This window comes from Corvus moneduloides, chromosome 1, assembly GCF_009650955.1.
Source record: "Corvus moneduloides isolate bCorMon1 chromosome 1, bCorMon1.pri, whole genome shotgun sequence".
In the NCBI taxonomy this organism is placed as follows: domain Eukaryota; kingdom Metazoa; phylum Chordata; class Aves; order Passeriformes; family Corvidae; genus Corvus; species Corvus moneduloides.
In genome coordinates, this window is record NC_045476.1 from 38,195,106 (window position 1) to 38,215,225 (window position 20,120).

Consider the following 20,120-nt stretch of genomic DNA (forward strand, 5'->3'; position numbering starts at 1 on the left):
CCATACAACTGTCTCTATCCCTCCTCCTTTGGCTCTTCCCTGAGCGTCCTCATGCCCCTTTCCATCCTCTGCTTGAGGCACCTGCGGTGGTGTCCAGTAGAGAGGAAAGGACTACTCAGAGTGGTAGATGGGACACAGGAAAAGAGGCTGTGCAAGTGTAGAAACACCTAACATGTTGTCTGGGGAACAGCTGGGACTGGGGAATTCACACTGTGCTTTCTACTCCAGCATTGCTCCAACGTGGAGCATTTTCCCTGTTTTAATCATGTACCGTGAAATCTGTAGGCGCTCTAGGACCACATTCACAATTAGAGACAGAGAAGCTGGGTGACAGCTGCAGCAGTCAGGGAAACAACAGCTCGCATATATCGGAACATACAGAAACACTCTTTCCAGAAAACTGGACTATATCTGACTATTTGGTTAGGGGGGGAACCTCAATGCCCAAAGGCAGCCAGTGCTGTCCCCATGCCAGCTTCCAGCTCCATCTGGGCATCCCTACAGCCTCAGGAGCCAGCAACTGCTGAGCACGCTGTAGCACTGAAAGCTGCTCCCTCACGGGCTCCTGCACAGGTCCTGCTAAAGCACAAGCTGTCGGCTGAGGAGGAGGAGGACGCTGAAGCAAAGCTGAGCTGAGAGGTAGGTAATGCTCAAAGGCATGGAAATTTGCTTTACCTATCAAGTACTGAGGAAAACTTTCCCAAGCTCTGGCACTTTGCTACGAGGGGACTGACCAGTGATGGTATTTTATCTTTAGGACAGCCTGTTGTTTTCTTCCTGATGCTCGCCTGTTGTTTTTTGGACTCTGTGAAGCCTAATTGCTGCTCGTGCAGCTGCCTTTGCACTGTCTTGGAAGAGGCTATGTCGAAAGTTGGTCCCTCCTTCTCCCCTGACTGATGCCTGTATTTTTGCACCCACAGCTCTGGATGACCTGGTGCATCTGTTAGCTCTGCAGTGCTTCTCACCTCTGGTAATCCAGTCCCTAGTGCCTGTGCTGGAGATGAGAGAGGATGTGAAACACAGGCATGCTGGGGATGTTTTCAGCTCAGGCACTGTGTGCTCACACTTTGGTGATGGCCAAAGGGCTGATACTTTCTCTCCTGTCTAGTTCTCTGAAAACACTTCAAATGAAGTGTAAGACCTGTGTGTCCTGACTGCCAGCAGAGTTGGCTGCTTTTTATGACAGCAGGATTTTCTCTCTACCTGCAGCAACTCTCTGCTTTCTGCTCTCACACCACAGGTAAGCCTCCTCCTTTCAGTGCAATGTGCACTCTGTGGCCACGAAGGAGCCAGAGGGGGATGTCAGGGCAGCAGTAGGAAGCAGCTGCCTGCCCAGCTGCCTCTCTTCCCCACAGCCTGTGTCTCAGCCCTGCACTGCTTAGTGAGCCAGTCACTTTGCTGATGCTGCTGAAAACTTTTTGTTTCCTGGAAGATTGGATGCCCTTGCTTTTTGCATAAGATCGATTTTCAGCCAGAGCAGGCAGATCTCCCTGCTGTGCCCCCTGTAATGCTTCAGGACAGCAGAGCCATGCTGAAGCTGGAGCTGTGCTAGCTGGAGTTATGGCTGTTTTGCTACACCAACCTCTCCAAATCCTTTCCGGGTCCCTCTGTTATTTTTGTATTGGTTGTGTAAATTTTTTTCCCAAAGAGTTTCTTGGAGGACCGCTGAGCACCCTTGGGATCAGCAGGATGGATGGTGCTGAATGTACTTCTGTTAGGGTTCTGTAACATCTGAAGGCCATTTATGTGATCTTATTGTCTGCCAGCACCTTCAGACCATAGCTTAGGATTCGAGACATAAGAGTAACAAAAACCAACTTTGTACTAAAGACAAGACTGGATGTCAGACTTGCAGATATTCCCAGGGCTGAGTTTTTAACATCACTTGTGATTTCATGACCCTTTTTGGTCACAGGTTTCTAGAGAGCCTGGAGACCAACACTTTATTTTCTTGTGCAGTCACTTCCTTCTTTTGTCCAAAGAGGTGTGTTTTATACCAAGCTTAACAGCGAGAGCATAAATGAAATTGTGATGGGAGCACACTCATACTGTTGAATAGCATGCCTTACTGGGAAGTACATTAAGTGTTAACCTCCTTTGGTTTATGTGGTCAGCTGCTGTTTGATGTCTTATCACAATACCTATTCACATTTCAAAGAGCAAAGAAAACCCCAAAATGTTGTGCATTTTTTTTTCATAATGGGATTTCACTTTGCCGCCATGGACTGTGGATCTATTTTATTACGTTACAGAGAAGAATTTCTGTTTTAAATTTGCTTTTAATTTTCCAGGCTGACAAGAGCCATAGCAGGAACAAACAAGGGTTGGTTTGTTCCATCTTCAGACCCATTTTACTGATAGAAGTCCTAAATAGTCAAAAAGACAAGCTTACTTTATCCCAGCTTATGGCAACTATGATTGACAAAATGGGGTGCAAAGGTTTCCCAGTGCTGACTACCCCCCACTTACATGCTGGGCTCTTCTTTAGAGAAAGCTGACACTGGGTAGGGCTTTCTGGGTTTGGAGTTGTTGACTTTGCACATATTTGAGAGAATAAAGGTGAAGCAAGCAGAGATCATTTTGAGTTTAGGAAGCATAGACACCCAAAACACTATTTTTTTTGTTTTGAACACTATTTGAGATTAATTCAAGAGCTTTCTTTTTCTTCAAAGAGTGCCTAGAGCACTGTGACTCAGGTCTTGACTTCGGGATTTCTCAGATGTCCTTTTCTCTGTCCAAGAAATATGGACACATTACCAATTTTCTTCTCTATGAATTAGGTCTGGTCTTGAGTTAGGTCCTGCTCAGAAAGACCCTCAAAAAGTTAAGGAAACTTCTGACCTTTTACTCTCCTGCCTACCAGCTTACAAGGCAGGAAATCTTGATGGTCCTTGGAATTATTTGAGCTTATCAGAAAAGAGTCAGCAAAAGAAAATTCATGTGTTGTAAAAGCAAATAGAGATTTTAACTATGCAGTGGAAAAGTTCATCTGCTTTATCCCACTCATTTGAAACCTACACCAGAAAAAAATAAAGCTGCAGTTTGATATTGAGAAGGAAACCTGACCCACACATCTGCATACCGGAAAGTGACTCGTCTTTCTCTTATTCAACCCAGCTTCTTGCTGGATTTGTTATTTTTTGAACATTTTAGGCTGTATCTATTATCTTCATTGAGCTGTGCATGTCCATCCCCAGCCCACAGGAGAGGAGGATGGTGTAGGTGGTGGGAATCTGTTTTATCCTGTCTAGCTTAAGTGATCTTCCTCACTGCTGTGGTGAAGAGAGGGTAAGAAGGTGAATGCAAAAAGCAAACTCCTTTCTGTCAGTTCAAGGTCAGCCGAAGTCACGTTTGCAGCCCCTGGGTCCTGCTGGCAAACCTTGGCGTGCTTCCCTGTAAGCAGCAGGGGCTTGATTATTTGCTTGTTCTCTTGAGCAGCACCATGCAAGATCAGGAGAAAGTTTAAACGTGGTGAGCATTAATCCCTGCAGGTTTTGTACCTGCACTGCTGCCTTCAGCTTAAGACAAGACAGGGGTACCTGATGAACAGTAGAACAGTCTGCCCTGCTTGCTCATGATGTGCCTGGACACTGAGTGCAAGGGCCTTCCCTCTCCCCCAACATGCTCTGGCTCATGGGCCCAGCACAGCAGCTGGGCAGTGGTGAGGATGGTGGACGTGCCTGGTGTGGACAGCAGGGTGGGTCTTTGGTGTGGAAAATGAGATCCCAAGAGCCTGGTGCCACACCTCGTTAGAGACATATGCCCCTGGATGTCTTGACCAGAAAGGTTTGAAATTCTCTCTCTGATATTGGTGAAAAGCCACCCCACGTTGAACATGGCACAAAGGTGTGTAAGTGTCTGCATTCTGCATTGTCAAACTCTTTTAGCCTTATGGTTATTGTTGTGAGCTTGACCCTTGCACTTCCAGCTTTTCCCAAACACATTCTGAAGCCCTCATTACCAGGCTCTTTGACTCATCACCTCTCGTAGAAAGGGTTGAGCGAACCTTGAGGTTTTCAGCACTTGGTATCTTGCACATTTCCTGCAAGAGGTGGCAGAAAAATGTGTTTCCTGAGATGAAGCAAGCGAAAAAGAATAGCTATGAAAATCAGACCAAAAGAACCTAAAAACCTAAGAAAAATAGTAAAGATGTTCACCAGCTTCCTGTTTACCAGCAGTTCAGATAAAGATTTACCAGTGGCGTTGCCAAGCTCTCCTCACAACTCTGCTCACACCGCAGCAGCGTGGGTGTGTGCTACCCCAACAAAGCCTCTTTTCGTGCCCCTGGCAAGGGCAGAGGCCTGAAGGAGACAGGACAAAGCCGCACAGATGCCTGCTTTAAGACTGTAGCCACTGTGGTCAAGATGGGAAATGCCGGATGCCCAGATTTCAGTGCATGATGCTCTAGTGCTGAGAGCAGCCTGCCAGTGGCAAGGGTGCAGGTTTGAATCCAGGGTCCCTGAGTCATCAATCCAATCCTAAACTACACAGAGTTCCCTGTTTTAACAGCATGATTTCATGCGTTTCACCTTTTTTCCTTTAAAAATCTGATAATCATCTGGAGTTTCTTCCAGAGGAGGCTCCTGCAGCAAAAATGGAGACAGACATGGGCCCTGGTACCCACACGGGGTGCTTCCCACCCTGAGGCCTCCTGGTTCCTCACAGCCATGGGGCTGGCATGGTCTGAGGCCAGCTGAGAGGCAGAAGTGGTGCAGCCACTTGTGGTTTTCAAGGGTATCTGACAGGCGCTGCCTGGCTCGGTGCCAGGACCAGAGCTGTGCTCTGGCAGGGTGGGGCAGCTGCAACTGGGTGCTGCTGGTGTGGAGCCATCCAGCAGTGGTGGTGGTGGCCAGTGCCCACCTTTGCCCTGAGCCAGTGTGGCCAGTGCCAAAGTGTGGTGGTGAGTTCTGGGCAGCCAGCCAGCACAGAGACCCTTGATAATCTGGTGGGGAGCCATCAGCTTATGCCAGAAAGGGAATTACGTGCCAGTCAGTGCAACTACAGTTGCTGGAAAGCTCTAGAAGGAATAAGCAGGCTGCAGGAAAATAAAAAAGTAGGAGCTGATACAGATTTGTCAAGAGGCCACTATGTCAAATCAGCCTCAGTTACAGGCTCATGCCACCGGGCAAAGCAGTGGTATCCCATACCTCAGAGCTAGCAAGCTTTCTGAGCACCTCAATCAGCCTTTATGTTGGTGCTCAGACAAACTCCTGAGTGGTTGCCACTGGACAAGAGGAGTACTCAGAAGGATCCTGCATCCAGGGCTGCACCCTGCCCTTGCACAAACCTGCATTTGCTGCACTTTGCTGCTCTGGATGAAGGTCTGGTGCATGATTGTGCTATTTTTACATATGCCATCATATTGGGAAGCGGTAAAAATGCACTGGGGGACGGGATGACTGCTTAAATTGACCTTGACAGATGAAAAAGTCTGGCAGCAATGGGCTGCAGTGCATTGAGGACACACGACCACTTCTCCCCATGGGCAGGGTCAACTGAGACCACAAGGACAGTATGGGGAAGGCAGCACTTCTGAAGAAAGCATCTGGGGGCTGACATCCAGCACGAAAGAACTGTGAATCCACCAGTGCTACGTGATTGCAAAAGAAAACAGCTACCCCGGGCAGGTGACTCTTCCAGTCTGCTTTGCCAGTTTGGGGCACTGCAATGCACAAAAATATTAAGAAAAACTGGATAGTCACCAAAGAAGAATAGCAACTACAATTAACCATTTAGAAAGCATGACCTCAGAGGAAAAAATATTAATTGTGTGCTGTTAAGATTGATGGAAAACGTTATCTTATAATATTTTAAAATACCTAGAACTAATTGTTCCTCCAAGGCTAAGGTAAATAAGTGGCTCAAATTATACCAGGAGAGTGTTGGATTAAGACAAATTTACTAGGAGTGAATCTGGACAAGCACTAGGATGGTTCATAAGGAGAAGCTGGGGGAAAGCAGGGGCTGTAGGAGCAGGCTGAACAACTGCATAGCAGGAGGAACAGTGGGACACTGCCCCTGCCTTCAAGACAGAGGACGGACTCCAGGAACTCCCAGTGTCCCATGCAGCCCGGCGTTCTGTGATTTCTCTGTTCCAACTGATTCTTGCTTGCAGCCTTCTCTGCTCTCCACCCTCAGCCAAAGCACTGTCAGATGCAAATCTGAGAGGTGCCTGTGCACTGGTGAACCAAAGGTTTGGGACAGCAAAGGTTTAACAACCTAAGTGCTCCAGGGTGAGAAAAATAAGCGTCAAGTAAGGGACAGATAGAGAAGATTTTTGTTCTCAAAGACTCCATCCGCAAGAGCTGTATTTGTTTACTCCTTTGTGTCCCACAATTAACCTCTCGTAACGCCTGGGTGAGAAATTCCACTCACTGCTGACGCTGCTATGAATGAGTTACTGTGCTGGGAGTTTTGCAACGCACTGATTTCTGCTTGGGTGAAACCAAACGATTGTGCAAGGCTGCAGCTGTCAGAGCCATAATCCTTGTGGCTTCGGTGCCGGCAGTGAAAAGCAGACCGTGGAGCAGAGTGAGCTGGTCCAGCCTCACCAAATACCTCCAGCTGCTTCTCCCACACAAACTCAGCCACAGTTTTTGGAGGATTCTCTGGCTCACAGCCTTTTTTATTGCACGGAGCATCTGCTGCAGGAGAGAGAGCCAGAACAATGCCAAATAGGTTTTTCCTGTGCACATTTGCACATGTCTGCATAGACAAGTGCTTTGTTACGGTAATACAACTCCACATTTCAGTGGAGGGTGTCAATTTTTTTGCTGATCAAGCTGAAAAGAGAAATGAAAACTTCTGCCTGCTATCAGCACAACAGACACATCTTAGTTCTACTGGAAAGTTTTTGAAGCTTTGAAGTCTGCTTGTTTTTGAGGAAGAAGGGTTAGAAGAAGAGGTTATTTATAAAAAAATGCTGTATTTGAAAATGACAAATGGCAGTGTTTTGTCTGGGACTTCTCAGAACAAAGTATTGCAATTGTTCTTTTTTTCCCCCCTTGATTTGGAGGGGGAAAATCCTCTCCTCAAACAACTTGGCACTTTCAGAGATATTTTAGTCAACAAAAATATACCTTTTTGACGTCAAAAAAACCCATCACTCAGAATCTTACCTGGTCACAAAGTCTCACCCCGCCCTTTGTACATGGGCATACAAATATGCTATTCTCACTGCGAAAAGGAATTGAACCATTCTGCCATATGACATATTTTTACCTCTACACTGGAAGTGGTCGGATGAAATGAATTCTTGTTAAGATAATGCGGTCCTGCTAAGATGGTGTGTTGATAGCTGATGCTGATGGACCCAAACATTGTGAAAATAACCAAAACAGGCAAGGATTCCTCAAAAGATAGCTCCTGTGTGGCGTTTCCTCTTGTACCTCATGGGGGACTCCCAGCCGGGCACATCCAGGGCTCAGTGTCCTCCTTGCCCATCCCTGCTGCCCTAAGGAAGACGGGTGCAAGGAATTCACTGAGGGTGCTGCAGTTGGGGAAGGGCAGTTGCTGGTCCATACAGGAAGCAGAGACACCTGGGAGAGGTTTGTTGGGACAGAGGGATTTCCAGGAGAAGGAATCTGGGGTGGGACATTCATCAAAGTGCTACCTGCCACACTGCAGAGGACATGCTCACCTTGACCCCTACCTCTACCTGCTGCAAAACTGAGCTGTCCTCATTGTTTTTCTCACCAACAGTGATGACTGCTGGTATTTTGCAAGGCATTTTAGCTGAACAACCCAGCATCTCTGAACATCCCATGACCCCTGTTGCAGTTAATCGTCTGTTTTCCTCTGCTGACCTAAGTCATCTCTTCCCTCTTCCAATATGACACAGTAAGCCCTCTGAGATGTAACGTGAGAACAGATCTGAAAGGGAAAGGCCTCCTTTTGACTAAGAAGCTTCCTTTATTTTGCTGTTGAGCAAAGGCAGAGGAAAGTGATCTTTCTGGAGAACAGCACCTGACTTGGCTGGTTACCACAGCTCTGAGATAGGTGGAAGCTGAACATTGCATTGAGGTAAACGTGTCCTGCACTTTCCAGGTGGTGCTATGGTAGTGAGCAGATCCAGGAAATACTTAGCCTTTTCTAGGAAAATACCCTACCAGGTAGGCTCTCTCATTCTGCTTTTATTCCCATATGTTCCTAATGGCTGCTACCCCAACACCAGAGCCTGTGCCATGGTGTCAGAAAGCTGCCTCCCATCCTCCGTAGCGAACAACAAGAGCAATACCAGGGCTTGTGGCTGACACTCCTGAGGCCAAAGCAAGCTCTTGCTGGTGCTGCCTTCTGTGGCAACTACAGTTTCCTTTCTGTATTCAAACTCAATTAATCTAGACTGTCTGTAGGAGGAAGGAGAGGTTCCTACAAGAGCAGGCATAGGGGTTTTGCAGCAGCTAAGCTGACCATCTCCTCCAGGCTGAGGAGCTGCAGGGAAGGCACAGGATAAGGAAACCCTTTGGGGCTGATGTCAGAGGCTGAGCTGGTGTGCACGGGGAGTCTCCACTGCCAGTGAAGGTTTCTGGCTGTAGGAGCTGGAGATGTGGCCATGCTGTTTGTCTCACAGCAAGATTCCTTTTGGTTGCAGCATTTGCCATAGCCTTTCCATGTAACATAGGGCTTCAGTGAAGCATCTCTTCCCTGACCTTGGGGCTCTGAGTAGTCTGGAGGAGTTTAAGTCTGCATTACTCTGATGGGTTGGGCTGACAGTGTCTTCAGCTACATGAAGGGTTGCACTGGTCATTTTCCCCCACTGAAGCAACTTTTCTGACAGAACACAAAACAGCAGAAACTGCTACTTCGAGTGTAAATAAAGGAATGGCAGCAACTAAAGGGGAAGCATGAGCAGTGTGGTGCACAGCCACTGGAGACTCCCCAGCCCTGCCATCTCTCTGGGGCTGCAGTGGCCCATGCAGGCTGGCCCTGATGGCCACTGCCAAAACATGGGAAGACAAAACAAAGCTCCTGATACAACAACATTTTGCTATGTTTTTTAATTTGAGTGGGGACTGCCTCCATCAGCCTTTTCACAAAGCGGTGATGCCATATGGCTCTTCCCTCCTGTAGCTCACAGTCCTGAGTGGCTGCATGGACCCAAACTGGCCATAGGCTGGAGCACCAGAGATACCCACAACCAGTTGTCTCCTTTTTGCTGTAAGGTATTTCTCTCTCACAGGAGATCCCACCAGAGTATGGAGAGACATCGCTAGCCCTGGTATTAGGGACCAGCTAAAATTGAACTGGAGGGACACTGCAGGGCAGCAGTCAGGGCTACCGGAGAAGGAGGCTCTGGGGTGGATTTTGCACAGGCTCTTAACAAATAGATTTGAGACCTTCTTGCTCCTCAGCTCCCACCCAGCATCTTGGGAACATCCTGAGGCCCTGGGAAGGATTGCCTGGTGCCTGCTGTCCTGTCCCTGGCTATGAGAGCCCCTGGGTCATGCGTCCCCTTCAGACATTTAACCCAGGACCATTCTACACCAGCTGGCTGGCTCTCCTCCCACAGCAAGCCTGCTCCACAGCCCCAGTGCCCCAGCAGCAAACTCACTTGAGCCCAAGGGGGTAAATATTGCTGTGGTATGGCTGTACTCTTTGTAAGGTGAGACAATCCTCTTTTCCCCTGGCTGTGTCCTCACTGGCTTGTCTGTATGTAGCAAATGTATCCCTTCCACGACCTTGCTTTACCACACTGAGCCCTTGCACTGCTCATCCTCCCACCTCACATCCTCTCTGCACCTCCTTCTGTTTGAATTTAGCACTTTCAGATGCAGGTGACCTTTAACTTGTGTGTTCCCATCTTACCACCTCTTGCTGGTTTACCACATTTTCTTTGTTTCTTTGTAGGTGAACTACAAAGGGCTGTGTGTTGGCTTGGTAGAAAATCCGGGTTTGACTGCATGGCCCCTGTGTAACTCAGAGTGTGGTGTTTGCTACTCACAGACTGAAAAAGTGTCAGGACAGATACAAGCCTAGCTTATAGCTGATATGAAGAAAATTGGAAATGTGTACCTCTCGTTCTCTCTCCACCAGATACCTTCCTCTGAGCTTTCAAGGGGAGTTCAGCACACCTGCATCTTGCAGCACCCCAGTCTGTGAACACACTGGTAGTTGTTTATCTCTACTGCCCTTCAGCCCAGCAGGGCTCTGCCTGCCCATGCTCCTCTTGGGTGACCTGCAGGAGACCCAGTAGGGCTCAACATGGGGAGAAAAATAAAATCTGTCTGTGATTCTTCCCTGTCCCCCAACACAGACATCTCCTATTAGTTTTTGTCATCATAATTATCACTTTTTCAGCCAACATCATAATTTCCATCTTTTCAGTTCCCAAGCCCACCCCTGTGGGTTTTCCCTCCCACCCACCCTCATACCTGCCAGTCAGAAACAGCACCTTTCCTAAACCCATCTCCACTTCATTCCTTTCACTGCTTTTGACAAATCACATCCTCTGCTTTCTTTCATTAATTCTCTTTCTCTGCTGAGAAAAGCTCAGGTTCTGGCTGTGTGTTAGGAACACCAAACCACTCCAGAAGAAGAGCAGGCACATAAACCTTTCTGAAAGACAGGTAGGGCCAGAAACTCACACCTGTATATCACTTCCCAAAACACAGCAGAGCATCAGACTCCATAATTCTACTGTTTTCCTCCAGAACACTGTCCCCACCACAATTTTTTCCTTGCTCTCCTTATTACCAAGCTGCCTTGGCCTGCCCAAAGTACAGCAGCCAGCCCGGCCATCCTCCAGCCATATCAGTCACCAGGCCTGCTCACTTCTCTCTTAGCTTTTGTTCTCTTGAATTCAAGCTCTTTTCCTTGCCTTTTAGGTTGTCTCCATTTTCTTGCTTGCTCCAACTTTCTCCAACACATGCAGCATTTCCTTGATGTTTCCCTACTGCTTCTCCCAGCTTCATGCCTCCCTTTGCCTGACTGTGCAGGATTGTGGATGGTGAAAATACACAGCTGGAAGATTTCCCAATTTAAAAATATGCATTTTGAATGAACTGAAATCTTTTTGCGAGATCGTAATTTCTGCAGCAGAAAATAACTCAGGAAAAAATGCAAAATTTTTTCAATTTTATAACATGTACTAATGTTTTAAAATGCAGAAATTTCTTTTTCCTTTATTGGTTTCATGTCAAACTATTGGTTTTTTTTTTTTAATGTGTTAATAACTTATCAACTAAACTAATGCAAAAAAGCATATGATGGAAGAGGAGGCATCTTTAATTTACTAATGTTTTGTTCCTAAGAAATAATGAAAACTGACCTTATTGATTTTTAAACAAATGTAAATAAACCTAAATAGAACAAAGCTACATTATGTCATACTGTGTGTCTGTAGCACCAGGACATACTACTGACATATTATTAATCATATAATTAGTATGTAGAGAATACAATAAAAAAAAGTTCTGTTGCAACAATATTCAAAAATTAGTTCTGAAAAAAAATAAACAGAATAAGAGGAGCTAGTCTCTCTTGTGTAGTAAGACCAATTGGGTACTTGGAGGCAGAGTGATGCCCTGGTCACTGAAAGCATGTTGAAGACCTGATGGGACAGGTCTGTTTTTTCTGACTGTGCTACTGACTAGTGCCAGGTCCTTCATGACACTGCTCCTTTTTCCCCCCAGACTATTTTCTCACTTTTCCTTACTGCCTGCAGTATTTAGCTTTTCTTCTCTTTCAGGATCTCTTTCACTACTCACTTTTGCAACAACCAGCAACTGTAAAGGTGCTTTGGGTTGGAGCTGCAACCAAAGAACATGTGAATAACGTCAGTAAAAGTCTGCCCCATGCTTGTTTGGGGGCTCTTGAGTGAACCTCTGGCATTCCCCATGTTCTTAAAATCAGGAAAATGGTGCCTGTTGAGATTAATGGATAAAAAGTGTATCATTTGTCTGACTTATGAAACACCACAATTTACAGTATTCCACTAAACATAGGTAATTTAAAGCAATTGAATAAAATAAAAAATTTCAAGCCTGTCTTTTTTTCAATATTTTGCCCTTTTCCATCCTCAAGTCACTAAAATAAACTTGAAAAACCCCAAGGTAGCAAAGAAACTGAAATACCCCACTAAATAAGAACTGCTTAAAAAATTATGGCAGAGTGGTATCAGTAGCTGTGATTCCTTATTTTGCTCAAAAAGCTAGTAAGTTTTTAATTGGAAGGGATATAAATAGAATGCAGTATATAAGTTGTTATCAGCTGAAGAAACTGAAAAACTAAAACAATGCGACCAGGAAATTCCATATCAGCCTCTGTGAAAAGCTGCAAATTTATTAGCATGTCTCCTGTGATGGAGATACCTCAACTTTTAAGTTTTTCACTTAAAACCCACTTCACAGGGGTGGCTGTGAAGAAGGGGTTTTAGCAAACACATTAAAAGGAGTGCTACGCATTACCGTGTTAAAAAAGCGATGTATTTGCTACTCGTTTCACAGAAGGTGCTCGATAGCCCTCTCACTCTTTTCCTGTTTACCACAGATACAAAATCTTCTATTTGCCTCCAATCTATTCTGTATCTGGCAGGTGCCCATCTGACACCCTCATATCACCAAATCTCAGCTCTCTGCACGAGTGAAGTGAAGGTGAAGTAAACCTCCCGGAAAACCCTGAGCCTGAGCAACAGGGGACAAGCAGAAGGGGACCAGGGCCATCCGAGAGAGTAGAGGCGTCTTGCTGCCAAAGGTAAAGTCCATCCATATTCGATGTGCTATTAGTGCGCTCACTGTGCCAACCAGGGGACCTGCAGCAGCTACCTTTCCCTTGATATCCTCTGTAAAACTGCTTTTTCAGTTTGACTGTTCTGCTGAGTGATGTGGAGAAGGGAGAAAATGGAAAATGCTGTGCCCTGGTTGGGAGCTGTTAAAGGTATTAATGGTGTAAGGATCGGAAGCAGAACATCTCTGGTCTCTGTTCAACCCAGGAGAAACACTTGAATTTTGCTGGAAGTAGATGCTTTATATCTATAAATCTAGATATATCTATCTCTACATATCTATCTTCATACTTATAGATCAATGTATCTATAACACAGTATGCATTATTTTTGGAATGTTTTTTAGTTTTGATAGTTGAATCTACAAACTGTTTTTAAGAGGTCCTAGACAGGCAATTAAGAAACGTGAGCCAGTGCTGCATCACTTAGTCACAGCCTGTCATTTTCACACATCAAAACCATCAGCAGGAAATATTTTTTACCTGTTGCTGGTTGCTGCAAGAAGAGCCATTATCTAGTGACTCAGTAACTTCATATTTAAAGGTTTATGCCTTATAAAAAGTTAAAATTAATAATGCAGATGTCCTAGCTACAGCTAAGAGCTCAATACAGTAGAGAATTACACTATCGATGCAGCGTGGCCTTTCTCACATTATTTGTTATTTCTGAACAAGGAATTCTGTGGGGTTGAATGCTGTATTTGTAACAGTTTTCTCTGCATTGCACATGCCAATTGAAACTGTCCTCCAAGAAGAGCTGAGGCAGGTCAGTGAGGCATGAGCAGGATCCATACCTGGAGCAGAGGATGGACGCTGACACTCCTCTGGGCTGTATGCACAGATCGTTCTGTTCCCCCCACAAGTGGCACAGCCTGCCAAGAAGGGGTGAATTGTGATTCCTTTCTATCAATACAAAAAGTTTTCCCTGTTCTCTCTCTTTTTGTATCCCCAGGCAGTAATCTTTAATTCAGGAGAGCACATCCTCCACTTCTATAGAGTGAATCACTTCCATTCATATTATTGCTCCACCTTAACAGCAGTGATTATTACAAATTATTCTTCCCTCCTGGAAACTGTGTGTCTTTGAAGATCTTTCAAGATGTGGTCAACCTGTAAGCAGGTGCAACATAGGTGCAGCACAGCATAAACTTTCAAATGTCTTAGCAGTGAAAAACCAAACCCTTTTGAAAGAATCACCTCTTGAAATGTGAACACTCAAGTCTGGAAACCCAATCCACTTTTATAGGGGTCATGAACTGACATCTGAAACAATAAAAAAGTTGGCTAAAGCACAGACTCACTCTTGGAGAACACGTCAGATTATTTTACTATTTTGAGGCTGCCTTCATTGCAGTTCTTCAGAAATGAGACAGAGGGGAAACACTCCCGCTAATGTTTTGGTTTTCTCTACACTAGAAAACTGAAGCTGGACAGAACAGGCAGGAGCACTAAACTGCTGTGTTGCAGCAAAAGGCACACCCAAGCTACTCACTAGCTGCCCTGGAGCTCAGTGGCAGCCCAGAGCTTGGCACTGCTGTGCAGCCCTGTGAACTCCTTGTTGCTTCAGAGTTTTCTGTATCCAATCCGGGACCCACCCATGGAAAAGTAGCTTGCATGTCTCTGCACTCTGTGCCAGTACCTGGCCCTGATCAGCTCTGCTAAAAATGAGGTTATGCTGCTGGGTGACAGCTTCTTCAGGCAAAACACTTTTATGAGGGTCTTTATGCTACAGGCAAAAAGCTTCCCCACCCCAGGGAGCACAAGAAAATTGAGAACCTTAGATCTGATGCAGGATCTGTAATTTTTTTATCATTATGACTATTCAGAGACCTGAATTTTTCCCTGTCATTGTAATGATGAGGTGCTGGTCCACTGGGTCTAAAGCAGTTTCAGGAAAACAGAGAGCATCCCAGTGCTCACAGTCACACATGTATAGGAACATGCAGGGCAGCCCTTTGGGTGGTACAGCTGCTCTTGTGCACCCAGTGAGACCAAGACTGCATTTCGTAGTCCCCCCCTGCCTGGAAGCTGACTCACAGACTCAACACAGCACAGACAGAGGCAGAAGCCACCATGGGAGTGCTGTGCCAGGACAGCCAGACATTTTTAACCCTTTCTCTTTCCTGCACAGGTACCTGAGATGAATCCCACCAGCCAATTCCTTGGCACAACAGAATATGACTATGGATACGATGAAAACACTGCTCCGTGCAACGAAGGAAACAATTTCCGCAGGTTTAAATCCCTCCTTCTACCAATTCTTTACTGCCTCGTGTTTGTCTTCTGCCTCCTGGGAAACTCCTTGGTCCTCTGGGTTCTCCTGACCAGGAAAAGGCTGACAACAATGACTGACATCTGCCTGCTGAACCTCGCAGCCTCTGATCTGCTCTTTGTTGTGCCTCTCCCTTTCCAAGCCCACTATGCTTCAGACCAGTGGGTTTTTGGCAATGCCATGTGCAAGATAATGGCTGGCATTTACTACACAGGTTTTTATAGCGGTATTTTCTTTATAACCCTGATGAGTGTAGACAGGTACATAGCAATTGTCCATGCTGTCTATGCCATGAGGATACGGACAGCCACTTATGGCATAATTATCAGTTTGATTCTGTGGCTGGTGGCTGGCTTGGCTTCTGTGCCCAACATCATGTTCAGCCAGGAGCTGGAGATTGAGCAGGCTTTGCAGTGTGTCCCCACATACCCCCCAGGTGACAATACCTGGAAGGTTGCTTCTCAGTTTGCAGCCAACATCTTAGGCCTCTTGATTCCCTTTAGCATCCTTGTTTGCTGCTACACTCAGATACTAAAAAACCTGCAAAAATGCAAAAACCAAAACAAGGTCAAGGCGATCAAGATGATCTTCATCATCGTCATTGTTTTCTTCCTCTTCTGGACTCCCTTCAACATCGCGCTGTTCCTCGACTCTCTGCAGAGCCTGCACATCATCAATGACTGCAAGGCGAGCTCCCAGATAGCGCTGGCCCTGCAGCTGACAGAAACCATCTCCTTCATCCACTGCTGCCTGAACCCCATCATCTACGCCTTCGCTGGCGTGACATTCAAGGCCCATCTTAAAGGACTCCTTCAGTCCTGTGGCCGTGTCCTCTCCAGCCCTGCCGGAGGTGCCGGGGCTGGACAGTCATTTTCAGCACCCACCCAGCTCTCTGGCTGGTCTGACAGTGCAGGGGCCCTGTGAGCCCACCTGAGCCACCTTCTGCTGGTGTGAGGGGCTGGCCAGAGGTCTGCTGTGGTGCTGGAGGTTGTACCATGTGTGCAGCATCCCCTGGCAGATGCAGTATGCCTGTGCCTCCTGTTGGGATACGCTGTGAACTGCCACATAAGAAGCTGTGACATTGGTTTCCCAAGAGCACCGGTGCATTTGTAAAATGGTGACCATACGTTGCCACAGAATAATTTTTAATTAAGTTTTAGAGCTCTCGTAATACAATTCAGCAAGCAGGGTGTTTCTCGTAGTATCTATTTTCTCCTCTGACAAAAGCATCGCTTCTGCCTCACCCCAAGTATGCTCTGCTTGTGGAAGCTGAATCCCTGCATCCCTGGGACATGTGTGTAACACCCCTCTGGAAAGTGAGGAAGTGGACAGGCATAGGACTGCTTCACATTGCAAAGAGGGAATCACCTCAGCCATTGTCACCATTTCCCCTTTGCCTCAGCTCCCAGACAAAAAAGCCCTCAGGACCCTGTTTGTTGTGGGATGGTCCCAGGGGCGCAGCCCTGGAATCCTTGGAACTGCTGCTGCCCAGAGCAGCCTTTGGTAGTGATGCCTCCAAAAATAACAAAATGATGGCTCCAGGTGTCCCCTATACCGGTCACTCATGGAGGTTCCTACACTTGGAAACGTTGTCCTCAGAGCAGACCACAAAATGGCCTGTAGCAAAGTAGGCTCTGTCTCTTTTCCCAAATATCTTTATTTTCTGCCATTTTTGAAATGCTTTCTTTGAATAAACATTAGCTCCACCTTTTTTGTCTTGGTTCTTGAAAGTCTGTCTAATGACTTACAAGCCTCGATTAGGATAAGGAAACTTTGGGTTTGGTTATTTTTCAGTGGGTATCACGTAAAATATATCTGATGGAATTGAGAGGCACCCTGAAGCTCTTCAGCAAAAAAAGTCTTATCTCCAGTTTCCTGCTGAGGAAGCCTTCTCTCCAAATCCCGGTAAAAATTCACAGGGTAAAAATAACATTTATATTGAGGTAGTATTACTGCAAACACATTTTTAAAAGTTAATCAAGGGAACACATGAAATCAGGGAAAACACAACCTAGATATCGTCAAAGACTTTATTTTTTAGGGTAATAAAAATGTTAAATATTTTCCTAATCCTACCTTTCCTTCTGAAAATATAATTGCATGTTTTTATACTTCCTAAAAATTTCAAAAATAAATTTCAACCTTGGTGCCAAAATATTATTGTAGGAAGTACCAGAACAGAGACACAAATACACCCAGCATCACCCCAAGCACTTGTAAAGCTTGCCGAAGCTTTACACAGCAGAGCACCCAGAAGCATTGTGCCTCTTCTCTAAATATGAAAATTTATTTTTAATGGGTTGAACCACAAGACTTTATGCTACTCTTATATGTGATGGAAAGAATCTATGGCAACACTAAGCAACGTTCAAAAATTTCTGCACTTGTATGCACTGAAAGAGTTCTGGATAAGAGCACTACATTCATAGGATAGTAATAACAAGCTGGTAGTGCCATCTCTTCAATTACACATTTTTTTTTTAGGCAGAAACTTGTCAATGACAATCTACTTTTCAGGTGTAATAATCTTGGAATAAAGCAGGTAGCAGATGCACTGTTTCCTCAGTTTCAAGGGTTCTGACACAAAGTAAAGCTGGTAAAAAGAAATTTTGCAATCTACTCATAACAAGATCGGTTAGGTTTCATGTGCTGAGATATTGTCAGGTGCAAATACCACTGAAAAACCACCAAGGAACATTCAGATTTGATGTCACCTGGGCTTCCTGGGGCTGGGTGTGATGCTGTGGATATATAGGCCAAAATATATAGCTCAATCTTGCTCCACTAAATTGGTGGAAAGGTGATCACTATTCAAAAGAGGATGGAATAAGGAAATTACTGCTGTTTGTAGAACAGATCTTCTAATGAGATGTTGCACATCTAAAGCAATTTTTGTTTCTCCAGAGACCAAGCTGTATTGAAACCATTGATATCAGATTGACAGTAAAACTACTAAGTACCACTTTTCACATTTAGTAACTTTTCCCTACCTAGTTCTGAAGCATGTGTGAAGGGCTTGAACTTTCCAGCTACTCATTTTCATCCAACATGTTTCACAGTACTCCACTTTTCTGTCTCATGTTTCTCTGTCCTTTTGTAGCATGATGCCTGTGACACTGTGACCTTATCCAGGTCTGCCCTTACTCTACTCCAAGGCCTCTTGGCCATGTGCAACAAAATATCCAAACGTGCACATCCTCAAAAACACCTCCCAGACCTTTAAAATAAATGAATTATACTAATACTGTGCAAAGCACTGCAAAGGAGCACTGAGAGTTAGAAAAGAAAAATAATAATGTGTATTGTGGTGCTGTTGGTGATTCCTCTGGCTTTTCTCCAGCCTGTGATTGACAGGTTCAGAGCTTTCACAGTGTTCCTTAGTTCTGTTGACTTACCATGGGACAGCCCAGACTTAAGAAGGTGTGAGACTGAATTTTAGATGTCCTCCATTTAGCCTACCCCCCAGGCTAGGGTCATGAGAAATCTGATTTGATGAGGGCTTCTGGGAGATTAAAAATGGGAACTTGAAAGATCATTCTACAGGAAGACAAGTTCCTGAAACTGAAGTTCTGCCTACTCAGGAGCAGTACTGGGAGGTTGTGCATGCTCTGGCTCTCTGACTCCATGAAGCTCCCCTCCTTCTGTAAGGAAAAGCACCTGGTGTGAGAGCGGCAAAAGTGCTGGCTTGTTCTGGATTTGCCCTTGGCATCTAGCAAGTGTAGAGGTCTGTGATCTAGCTAATGGACTATACCTTCCTAATGGGAATAGCTGACAGAAGGACAAGGAAGACAACCCACAGAAGCTGTAGGAAACATCTACTCTTCCTTGCTTCTTCCACTTCTAGGGGGGAAAACCAGATGTTGATTTCTGACTAAGTACCGGAGTTTCATTCATCTAACCCTTTTCAAGATCTCTCATTAGCTCTCATTTAAGATGCTTAAGCAGTATGACAAGTGAGAATCAACCCATAGAAACCATGTGTTGAAACAACAACAGAAATCCTGCAATACTTCAGGATGATACAGCTTTGAGAAAAAAAATCACAATAAACTTCCTTTTATAATACTAAATTACTCCATCTAATCTAAGTGAATTTGGGACACCATGAGTATATGCCTCCAAAGAGCTGGAAAATTTCTTTACAGTCCTACCAGGTGTTCTTTACTGTCCATTAGATACTGAAGGCAGTGGTTTCCAGGCAACCCATCACTGCCAGCCCCAGGCACCTTTACAGTATCATCACACAGACAGTTTGCTTCAGAGACACAAACCTGTGAGGTCAGAAAACCATCCTGTGCTCAGGACAAACAGCAGCTGAGAGCTGTGACTATCAGCTCATAGGGCTGCTGGTTCTGCACCTAGCTCGGATGTACCTGTAATTGCTCAATATGAACACATTTCTCCTCTTATTACAACCTGTGCATCAAAATGTTCTTAAGAATGGCTATTGGAGAGTCCCTCAGGTTTTTCAGCAGTTCAGGAACATGGATATGAATAGTCTGTTACAGCAGGGGCACGGAAGACATGAAGAGCCCTCAAAGTTTGCAGATGGGATGGAACATTTGTGACAAAACCAAGCACAGGTTCTCTAAAAAGAATACAGAAAAAATATCAGTAACAGCTGTTTATGGTAGAAGATGGAATTATAAGGTGGAAGATCATCTCATCTCTTGGCAGAAGGTGGGAACATGAAGTTATGCCTGGGCACTGCTCTTAATTCCAGGATCTGCTTTAGTCCCCTCCAACTTAGAAATTTCAACCCACTCTAATGTATTTTTGGTCTTTCAGTTTCCTTGCCTCTCTTTCTTTTCTCTGGATCACTTCCCTTAGCACAGACTTCCCAATCCTAAGGACTACTTCCTCTCTTTTAGAAGTCTCTAGCACCTTGGTTTCTTTCCCAGTGTAAACATGCTGGAGAATAAATCTGTTCCTTTGTCCATAATCCTTTCCTTACAGCACACCTCTTTGCTTCTCCATACCAACCTGTCAGGTTGTTGGCTCTCAAAAGCTGGGGCTGAACGAAGTTGCCCTATGTGGAAGGCTGGTGAGGGAAAGAGAAGCTGGTGAATTCTTCTAGCCTATCTCCAGCTCAAAATTATCAACATTTCTTGAAATAAATTACTGTATC

At 45.3% G+C, this 20,120-nt stretch overlaps 1 protein-coding gene across 1 annotated transcript; it reads left to right on the forward strand.

The window, feature by feature from the left end:
• The first annotated feature begins 344 nt into the window (after positions 1-344).
• Positions 345-16,590, forward strand: LOC116442849 (C-C chemokine receptor type 8-like). The gene is made up of 3 exons (XM_032106396.1): positions 345-639; positions 12,532-12,690; positions 14,852-16,590. Exon 3 carries the CDS (start codon positions 14,861-14,863, stop codon positions 15,914-15,916), a length of 1,056 nt encoding a protein of 351 aa, XP_031962287.1. The 5' UTR covers positions 345-639; positions 12,532-12,690; positions 14,852-14,860; the 3' UTR covers positions 15,917-16,590.
• The last annotated feature ends 3,530 nt before the right edge of the window (positions 16,591-20,120 follow it).

Bases quoted from the DNA above. Each gene is read 5' to 3' on its own strand.
- LOC116442849 (XM_032106396.1), top strand. From the start codon at position 14,861: ATGAATCCCACCAGCCAATTCCTTGGCACAACAGAATATGACTATGGA.